This window comes from Podarcis filfolensis (genome assembly GCF_964270895.1).
Source record: "Podarcis filfolensis genome assembly, chromosome: 2".
Taxonomy (NCBI): Eukaryota; Metazoa; Chordata; class Lepidosauria; order Squamata; family Lacertidae; genus Podarcis; species Podarcis filfolensis.
Window position 1 is genome coordinate 15,721,076 of NC_139605.1, and position 10,653 is coordinate 15,731,728.

The 10,653-nt window shown below is 44.8% G+C and overlaps 2 protein-coding genes across 6 annotated transcripts in view; both read left to right on the forward strand.

Moving 5' to 3' along the window:
• The window catches only part of LOC310757108 (C-type lectin domain family 2 member D-like), a 102,899-nt gene that overhangs the window by 51,441 nt on the left and 40,805 nt on the right, over nt 1-10,653 (forward strand). The gene's annotated exons all lie outside the window — the stretch shown is intronic.
• LOC310757256 (early activation antigen CD69-like) lies at nt 1,213-8,622 on the forward strand. Of its 3 annotated transcripts, XM_083602547.1 has the most exons (8): nt 1,213-1,379; nt 1,984-2,110; nt 2,673-2,812; nt 3,748-3,791; nt 4,805-4,870; nt 5,389-5,570; nt 6,815-6,918; nt 8,181-8,622. In XM_083602547.1, the coding sequence occupies exons 4-8, from the start codon at nt 3,785-3,787 to the stop codon at nt 8,302-8,304; spliced, it is 483 nt and encodes a 160-aa protein (XP_083458673.1). In that variant the 5' UTR covers nt 1,213-1,379; nt 1,984-2,110; nt 2,673-2,812; nt 3,748-3,784; the 3' UTR covers nt 8,305-8,622. The 3 variants fall into 3 exon arrangements, with proteins under 3 accessions (XP_083458673.1, XP_083458672.1, XP_083458674.1); XM_083602546.1 differs by lacking the exon at nt 2,673-2,812; XM_083602548.1 differs by lacking the exons at nt 1,984-2,110; nt 2,673-2,812 and having other exon boundaries at nt 1,215-1,379.

Below are 10,653 nucleotides of genomic sequence, written 5' to 3' on the forward strand. Positions count from 1 at the left end.
CTCCGGGTGTTAACTTTGGAAAGGCAGCATAGAAATAAAATGATTGACCGATTGACTTCTTTTCTAAGAACGAAAATACTTTATGATTTATTTTTATTTCAGTCATTTATAAACCACTTACCAATGCACCTTCTAAGCAGTATTCAACAAGGTTACGACTCATTATAACTGACTGGAAATAGTTAAAATTAACCATAAAATTAGGGAAACTCACTTAAAATGCTTGCTGAAATGAAAAAAAATCTTCACCAAGGAAGAGGCTTGTTCAGCAAACATGAACACACACCATACAGTAGTTGTTAAATGGCCATACTTTGTAAGTTTGGCCTTTGCAAGTTGATCAATGTAGGGCTAAACAATTTTTAATGACACCAAGCATTGTTGTCAATGCTATGCCTTGATAAAGCAAGTTCAACTTCTGGGCAAATTGTTGAGAACCTTGTTAGAAAATGGTCTTCTGCTTCTTCTTCTTTGGCAATCACTCATAGCCGAGTAAGATTGTCTTCCATAAAGTGAAATGGAATAAAACAGTGGGAAAATATCAGTGCTTGGAGCAAGACAGGCAACCAGTGCACAGATTGAGAAGGTGCTGTGAAAGTTGATGGACCATCAACTATGTTCACAACTTATTTTTAGGGAGCCCACACTAGATATGCAATTGCAGATAGGGACCCCACACAACAGTTGGGCTAATCTGTCAGTTTTGGTTTCTCACTCTTAAATTCAGTTCTCCACATTTACACATCCGTTAGTAATTTTTTAAAAGTCCTTTTGAAAATTCACCAGCATTTTACTGTTAATCTGTCTGAATAAACACATCTTTCTGTGCAATTTTGCCTAAAATACACAATTTTAGCTGTCTTAAGCCCCTTATATAATGCATTCTTGTATGCTCTTTTCACTAGTATATGCATTTTTGCACAGTTTCCCCTAAGAAGTGCATTTGTACAGAAGACTTGGCAGGAAAGCTGCATTGCAAGCACAAATTCTGAAGGATGGCTTCGGTGCCCTATAACCGTGAATTTGATCTGCTGCCAAGGTCTTGAGCAGCTGTAAAAGTCACCATATGATCTGACTTTGACATCTGTTCCAGAAAGTCCAACATGTTAAGTGAAAGCAAGCTCATATCGGAATTTGACCACACCCTGCATTGCCACTTTCCTCAAGCAAACATAGCTTGTCTCTCCCTGTCAGCGTTTCTATAGCTGCTCATTTTCTCTTCCACAACTGAGAAGAGTGACTCAGATAACAAATATCGAGGAGAGCACTCTGGCAGCACCCAGGACAGCAAAACAACGGGTGGCAGCTTCCTTCCAGCTTCTACATACATTTTCTGCAATTCTGAAGTTTGCTGCTGGACCCAAATAGCTTCTAAACCGGTAAGCAGGAAGACAATCAGGGAAAGATTGGGATTGCGTGAATGAGAGTAATGTGATTTGGTGTTGCTACAGTGTCTACTTAATGTCCCTGTGGAACTGCTTTGCTGGTTTGAAGTACAGTATAGCATATTTACAGCAACTGCTGTTGTTTAGCTTGCCTTCCCTCTTGCTTCCCTCCCTGACTTAATGCAACTCCAGGATCATGGTGAGGCACTAGAAATCCTCCAATGGCGGCTATAGTCTGACTTCATCCAAATCCAGGATTGTGATACAGCGCTGCAGGGCCTGAATGACGAAAACCTTACATTTATATATGTATAGGAAGATATTTGCTGTTGTCACTTCATTACATGATTATGAAATTGTTCTTATGGTGGTTTGCAGAGAAGGGGTAGTGAACAGTGCAATTATGGGATGGAAGGGAGAAAAGTCAAAGAAGGGGGCAGGGGGGCCTGTTTCAAAAACTGTGGGAAGACTGTGAAAGAACATTGAAGGAATGTGGGCACATCAAATAGAAGAAGGCCATGGCTGAGCCACGTTTTTCAGCAAAGGAGCCTGAATAGTAACCAGATAGTAACCAAAGATCCAACTACCGTCATATCAGAGCTCAGCTGGGGCCCGGCTGCCAGTTCCAACTCTCCTGACCTTGGACAGGAGAGTCCAAGTCCTGCCATCTTGAAGGAAGAAATGGACGATGGTCAGCCACAGAGAAATGTCCTACGCCAGAGAAGGTAAAAACAAATAAAATGTTGCCCCAACTCTCTCTCCAGCTTGCTGCTTTTCCTCTGGCTCACATCCCTGCAACTTTCTGTCCTCAACTCTGGTTTTGTCTGTTGAGGGAGGTGGCAAAATTCATTTTCCATCTGGCACAAGCCCCTTAATACCCCATTGTCTCAACAGGAAGCAACCTTGGCTATTCCAGGAATTAGAAGGCTTGATAAGCTTTTAACACTTGCTGGACCCAGGGATTAGAGGGGTTTGGCATACAGCTTCACACACACACCCCAAATTTATAATGCTATATTTGGGGGAGAACCAGGAAATCACAGGCCCATGCACTTAATGTGTATCTCACATAGATTTGTGGAAAGCATTACGAAACCTAGAATTGCTAAGCAAATAAATCAGGAAGAGGAAAATGACACATAGTTTCAAAAAACAAAAACAGTCTTTCTGAATCCTTCTTAACAAACATGTAGATAAAGCTGATCCATTAAACTTTTTTTTAAAAAAAAACAAACAACTTTGGCAAAACCCCTTACCAAAAATACCCCCACATTTGAACTCATGCAGGAGCAGGTTTCCTCCAATTTACTATTTGAAGAACAAAGTATAAAAGTAATCATCATCATCTTAATTTTATTAGTACCCGGACCATCTGACTGGGTTGTCCCAGCGACTCTGGATGGATTCCAACAGGATATACAAACACAGTAAAACATCAAACATTAAAAACCTTCCCTATACAGGGCTGCCTTCAAATGTCTTCTGAATGCCAGTTAGCTGTTTATCTCCTTATCTGATGGGAGGGCGTTCCACAGGGCGGGTGCCACTACCGAGAAGGCCCTCTGCCTGCTTCCTTGTAACTTCACTTCTTGCAGTGAGGGAACAGCCAGAAGGTCCTTGGTGCTGGATCTCAGGGTCCAGGCTGAGCAAAACTGGGAGAAATATGCAGTGGGGTCCCCCAAGGGATTATTTCTACTGGATTTATTCAGTAATGACTGTTGAGTCAGGGAAGAGGGCAAAGGGGAAGACAACAGCAAAGCATTGTTTATTGTTTTAAAAAATGACAACAACCCCCAAGCAGAATACAGTGGTACCTCAGGTTACAGACGCTTCAGGTTACAGACGCTTCAGGATACAGACGCTTCAGGATACAGACTCCGCTAACCCAGAAATATTACCTTGTGTTAAGAACTTTGCTTCAGGATGAGAACAGAAATCGTGCTCCGGCAGCGTGGCAGCAGCAGGAGGCCCCTTTAGCTAAACTGGTGTCTCAGGTTAAGAACAGTTTCAGGTTAAGAACAGACCTCCAGAACGAATTAAGCTCTTAACCCGAGGTACCACTGTATAAAGCACTTCCAAAGGTACCCAACAGCAGAGCAATTTAAGATAGGAGAAACTGGGCAATAAAATGGCAAGTGCAGTTCAGTTTGAGTGAATGCAAAGTGGGTCACATCTTCACATTTACTTGTGATGGAGTTTGAGAACTAGCTGCAACCATCAAGGAAAGAGATGTTTCACAGCGGCTAGCTCAAAGGAGATCCAGTGGGACCACCAAACAACAAAGGAGTGCAAGGAATAATAAGAGCAATGTGGATAAATTAGAAGGACCCTCGATCCGATCAAGCATGTTCTTTTGTTTAAGGAATCATCCCGAAGCAAGAGCGCATGAAGGACCTGCAATGCAAGGTGAGTATGAAAGGCCGTACGACATTGTGAGACACTGGAAACAAAATACTACTGAATAGGGGGACCTCAATATACTGTTGAATATTGGAGGACCACATTACAGTGGTACCTCGGGTTACATACGCTTCAGGTTACAGACTCCGCTAACCCTGAAATAGTGCTTCAGGTTAAGAACTTTGCTTCAGGATGAGAACAGAAATCGTGCTCTGGCAGCAGGAGGCCCCATTAGCTAAAGTGGTACCTCAGGTTAAGAACAGTTTCAGGTTAAGTACGGACCTCCAGAACGAATTAAGTTCTTAACCTGAGGTACCACTGTATATCTATATCAAGTTTTTTTAAAAAAAAAATAGCACATGATAGAGGAGCTGGTTGATTACACAGCTGCTCTGTCCGTCTTCAAAAGAGGTCTGGGCAGGAGAACATTTGAGTGGGGAAGACCAGCAAGAAGCTACTTTTGATTTACCAGAGCTGTCACATTCCAGCACCGGGGCGGGGAGGTGGGGAGGCGAGACGGCATGAATATGCATGCTTTTATGCCCAATCATCTGTGATTTTTCTACACAAGATGGGGAGAGAGCTAAGAAACCAGAAGATATCATAGAACTGTTTAACATTTCAAAAGCAAAAAAAAAACCCTGGCTTACGTAGTGTCATGGGGCGGGGGGATCAGATGGAAACATATTTGGTGCCCGAGGCAGAGCAGCAAAAATAACAGCAACAATAATACATTCAGTGATGAATAATTTGCACCCTCTCTCATGATATCCAAAACTGGCTGCCTAACAGTAGGGCCGGCTGTGCTGTTAGGTTAAATCAAGCGTACTTCTGTGCATTTGCAGTTTCCCTCGTTTTCTTACAGTTTGGTAGTTTCCCCCCCTCCCCAAATTTGTTCATTTTGTTCCTATGACCAGAACTGCAAAATGCCACTGAGATAAAATAAATTATATATTCTCCTTGCCCCATTTTAGGCATTAGCACGGCCCTCATCATTTGTCTGTTTTATTTCCTTTCAGAGAATCAACAAAGAACTATTATCATAGCTGTAATCATAAGCATCCTATTCATAGTTTGGTGGGCAGGTGAGTTTTCTGAATTATTATTATTTTTTAGTGCTTTGTTCTAGGTCTCTGCCCGCTGGCCATTGCCCCCTGCTGCTGGTGAGTGCCAGTGCTAGGTCTGCCAAGTGGAGATGCCACAGCAACCCCTGCTCAGCTATCCTAGGGAAGAAATGGCAAGGACTGTCCTCTGGGGTCTCCTGGCATGATTCAGATCCCTTTCCCCATCACAACGGGCCTTTGATTCCCACTTCAACCGTCAGGTGAGGTTGATTTGATTTCCCTCCCTGCTTGTTCCTGATGTATATCTTCACTCACCCCTTCTTCCCTGTCAGGAAGGGACACACCATTTTGTAGTTCGCCTCAGGTGGCAAAATGTCTTGGGCCAGGTGTGAATGTAAGGGGGGTTGAATTCTGCACAAATATTCATCATTTTATGATCATATCTACTCATATTTTAGCATTGGTAATCTTAAACTAATAATAATAATAATAATGTAGGCAAGTTCAGAGGAGAGTTTTTTTTCCTCTTACATTTGCAGCACAGTATACTAATCAGCCATACTGTGAGGTTTCATCTGTTCGAGCCTGTCCAGCTTTGTGGATCAACTATGAGGGAAAATGCTACTTTTTCTCAGAGGAAAAAGGAGATTGGGCTTCCAGTCAGATATTTTGTGATTCACATAATTCCGTCCTTGCTGTGATTGACAGTGAGCAAGAAAAGGTACGTCCAACCAATGACATTTGAGAGGCTATTAAGTCTGTGAGGGAATTACTGCTATACAGCGCTGACAGAAACACAAAGTCAACTCTCGATTCATCTTGAATCGTCATAACTTGGGACATGAGCAAATTCTCCATCTCAGCCGCCAGGGAACCATTTTCTTTGCCATGTTTTCAAATATATTGATATGCAGGATTTTAGAAAGGTGACGAAAGACTAGGATGTCATTGGGTCACCTATGATGTACGTCATTGTAGATAAATGTTTAAACAAGTATTACAGTGAGCAGGGCTGATGGTAATACAGAATCCATGTACAGTGGTACCTCGGGTTACAAACACCTCAGGTTACAGACTCCGCTAACCCAGAAGTAGTACCTCGGGTTAAGAACTTTACCTCAGGATGAGAACAGAAATCGCGCACCGGCGGCGCGGCAGCAGCGGGAGGCCCCATTAGCTAAAGTGGTACCTCAGGTTAAGAAGAGTTTCAGGTTAAGAACGGACCTCCGGAACGAATTAAGTTCCTAACCTGAGGTACCACTGTAATTATTTAAGCTCAGCACTGGTGCTAGAGAGGGGAGACTGGCAATGGTGACAATTCAAAGTGCTGGAGCTGACCTTTAAAGCCCTAAACGGCCTCGGCCCAGTATACCTGAAGGAACATCTCCACCCCCATCGTTCTACCTGGACACTGAGGTCCAGCGCCGAGGGCCTTCTGGCAGTTCCCTCGCTGCGAGAAGCCAAGTTACAGGGAACCAGGCAGAGGGCCTTCTCGGTAGTGACGCCCGCCCTGTGGAACGCCCTCCCATCAGATGCCAAAGAAATAAACAACTATCTGACTTTTAGAAGACATCTGAAGGCAGCCCTGTTTAGGGAAGCTTTTAATATTTGATGAATTATTGTATTTTAATATTTTGCTAGAAGCCACCCAGATTGGCTGGGGAAACCCAGCCAGATGGGCGGGGTATAAATTATTATCATCATCATCTTCCCAGAAACAGCAGTCCCTTTGCTGGGACGGGGCCTGCAAAGCAATGAAGAAGTCTTTGCAGCTGCCCTGCTCCATTCTCATCCTGGCAAATACAGAGTGTGGCCACCACATCACCCACCCCATGGTGCGGCTGTATAGGCTGCCAACTAAGATCAGCTCCACTACAGAATCATAGGATCACACCAACACAGAGGGAGAAGAAGGGATTTATTGGAAGACAGCAGTTCTAAATCTGAATTTTGTGTGGCTTTAAGGCATTTATTCTGCGCTACATCAGGGACACCGGTCACTGGATTGGTCTGAGGAAGGACTCTGGACAAACCTGGAAATGGGGAAATGGGCAAGAATTCAAGAACACGTGAGTCCTTGTTCTCTTCAGTGTCTGGACTCTGGGATGGAAACCACCGAGTAGCCTGACAATTGCCTAGAGACAGATCTGCCATTCTTCCGCATTTTTACATGGATATAATATTTCTTAGATACTATTAAAAGTAAAGGGACCCCTGACCATTAGGTCCAGTCATGACCAACTCTGGGGTTGCGGCGCTCATCTCGCTTTATTGGCTGAGGAAGCCAGCGTACAGCTTCCGGGTCATGTGGCCGGCATGACTAAGCCGCTTCTGGAGAACCAGAGCAGCGCACGGAAACGCCGTTTACCTTCCTGCCAGAGCGGTACCTATTTATCTACTTGCACTTTGAGGTGCTTTTGAACTGCTAGGTTGGCAGGAGCAGGGACCGAGCAACGGGAGCTCACCCCATCGCGGGGATTCGAACTGCCTACCTTCTGATCGGCAAGTCCTAGGCTCTGTGGTTTAACCCACAGCACCACCCGCATCCCTTAGATACTATTAGATTCTCAATAAAACCCAATTCTCAAACTAATGTACCACAAAGGGATGGAGTTAGGGAGGGTTGGAATCAAAATTGAGATGGGTGGGTGTGGGGGACTCTTGTGGAACAACCAACAGAATAGGTTTGTGAATGAAGAAGGAAGGGTTCATGTTTCCTGCCTTGGAAAGATCAAACTAGCCCTGACCATGCAGAGAAGAGAAGTATGTTGTGTAGATATGAAGTAAACACAGAGAGTTAGCAAAATATCTTTTTTATTATTTGTAATGAGTTCTAGCACAACTTTCACCAGCTCATTGCAGAAGCTTACATACACAAAATAAAAATAGCACTAGAAACCTATTACAAGTAGAACCACAGCAACACTGTAATCAGGGCAAAACATAATGCTTAATTGTTTATTAAAAAGTAGGCAAGATTAAGTGAGGATTATCTGTGATTTTATAAATATGTCCATTTAAAATGGGAAGATGGAGGACCTTGCTAACATACTTTCCCATTTTTAGATGGATATTGAAAAAAATATTTTAAAAATTGCATAATAGACAACCAGTAGAGAATTCTCTAACTGCTGGTGCCAGCACCAAGGAGGCCCTACCTCTTATCACTAAAGAGGGACCACTGTAGTCAATCTTAAGGTTCCTATGAGCACAGACAGAAGTACAATACATCTGTGCTCTGAGATATGTCATTTCAGACACTTTCCTCTTTCTGTGAAACAGAGAATGGCCCCCTTGGCTTGATACTGTTTTCTTGGTTCTTTTGCTGCAGGTTGGAGCTGAAAGAAGATGGAGAGTGTGCATTTCTGAGCACTGACATTGCTGTGTCAGATTGTCAGGTAGCAAGAAACTGGATCTGTAGCCAGCCTGATACTTATACAAGGAGCAGAAGTTAGGGCGCCATCCTAACCCAAGATCCACTGGGGTGAACAGGCAACATAGGAGATGCAAATGAGAACTCCAGCCAGTAATCTGGTCTCTGCATTTTTGGACCAACGAAATTTTCCAAGTCTTCATCAAGGGCAGCTTTCCCCCTCTTTGAAACAGAGAGTGGCCAGCTTGGCTTAATCATGCTGTTGTCTTGGGTCTTTTGTTGGAGGTGAAAGAAGAAAATCAAGTGTGCATTTCTGAGCTTCTTTGTAACCCCACTTTCTAAAGCAGCGCCCATATATTCTGTCTCTTTCATTTCCATGTAATAAACCAAATCCTTACAACTTCCTCGTATGACAAATTCTTGATTAGGCAAAAGTGTTAAAGGCATGCACACAGTTTAAATGGACGCATATCCTGGCCCCATGCAAAAGGCTCTATTCCTCTCGAGAGTGTACGTCAAGGCTATACACGTGTGTGGATTTAGACATACCATTGACACATATGTGCAAACAGACGGACCCCTGGGAACAAGTGGTTCCATTCCAATGTGTGTTCTAGTCCAGAGAGTAGCACTGAGATAGTGCTCTTTGAAGCCCTGGCATTTGTGCTATTGGGTTCTGTAGGGCACTTTCTGCCCCCAGTTCTACTTAATATGAAGCCATTGGGAGTTCTGGAATATGGTGCCATCAGCACTCTAATGACATGTAGCTCCGTAAGTTCTGTATCGGGAGAGGCTGCGGAAGCCCTGGGAATCAAAGAGTTGGAAGCTACTTCCAAGGGTTCAACCCCCTACAATGCAGGAATCTCAACTAAAGCTGCCGTGACAGATGGCAACCCCCGTTTTGGTGGGGGTTGCATTCTGGGTCATCGCACGCAATGGTGGAGCACATGTAAGCCCACCCCTCCCCGCTATGACCCTACCCCATTCCACCCCCTTTTCCTTCACTTCTGGGTCCACAGCAATGCATGGGTGCATGGTTGTGTGTGCTTTGAACATGTGGAAAATGGTCGTTGCCTGAAAATAACTTGTGGGTACTCCTGGGTGCAAGGGACGTGGGTGGCGCTGTGGGTTAAACCACAGAGCCTAGGACTTGCCAATCAGAAGGTCGGCGGTTCGAATCCCCGCGACAGGGTGAGCTCCCGTTGCTCAGTCCCTGCTCCTGCCAACCTAGCAGTTCAAAAGCACGTCAAAGTGCAAGTAGATAAATAGGTACCGCTCCGGTGGGAAGGTAAACGGCGTTTCCGTGCACTGCTCTGGTTCGCCAAGAAGCAGCTTAGTCATGCTGGCAACATGACCTGGAAGCTGTACGCCGGCTCCCTTGGCCAATAAAGCGAGATGAGCGCCACTACCCCAGAGTCGGTCACGACTGGACCTAATGGTCAGGGGTCCTTTTACCTTTACCTTTACCTTTACCTTACTCCTGGGTGCATCTTTGCCATGAGAGGCTCAAGCAACCTCTGTTGTTGTGAGTGCCTTTTACCAGCTTTGTCTGATACACTGGCTGTAGCCATATCAGAACTGGGATTGCATGGCCACTGTAGTCCACACATTGGTAATTTCAAGACTAGATCACAGAAATGTGATCTATGGGAGGTTTGCCTTTGGACCTGGTGCAGAAGCTTCAGCTGGTGCAGAATGCAATGGCTAGTGTGCTGATGGGAAGAAGAAGAAGAAGAGGAGGAGGAGGAGGAGGAGTTGTAGTTTGGATTTGATATCCCACTTTATCACTCCCCTTCAGGAGTCTCAAAGAGGCTAACATTCTCCTTTCCCTTCCTCCCCCACAACAAACACTCTGTGAGGTGAGTGGGGCTGAGAGACTTCAGAGAAGTGTGACTGGCCCAAGGTCACCCAGCAGCTGCATGTGGAGGAGCGGAGACGCAAACCCGGTTCACCAGATTACGAGTCTACCGCTCTGAACCACTACACCACTTAACCACTACACCACACTGGGTGTACACACTAAAAAAACAGGGGTCGTGGTGAGAAGGAAGGAGCAGGGAGCAGCAACCCAGCTCCCTCTGCTACTGCAACCTGCAGAGAAAGAGAAGGGGTGGAGAGACGACGATGGAAGGGAGAAGAAGGGAAGCAGACAGAGAGAGACACAAGCAGAACAGAAAGGCTAGCCTTCCCTTCTTCTCCCTTCCATTGTCGTATCTCCCCCACTGCTTCTTCTCTGCAGGTTGCAATAGCAAGGGAAGCAAGAGTACTATTGGCACAGAAATGGAAACAATTACCGACGAAAGAGGAATGGCAGACGAAGTTAATGGACTATGCAGAATTAGACAAGATGACAGGAAGGATTCGAAACCTGCGGGATCAGAGATTTTCAGAGGGCTGCAGTAAATATGTGAACTATCTGAAAATCAATTGT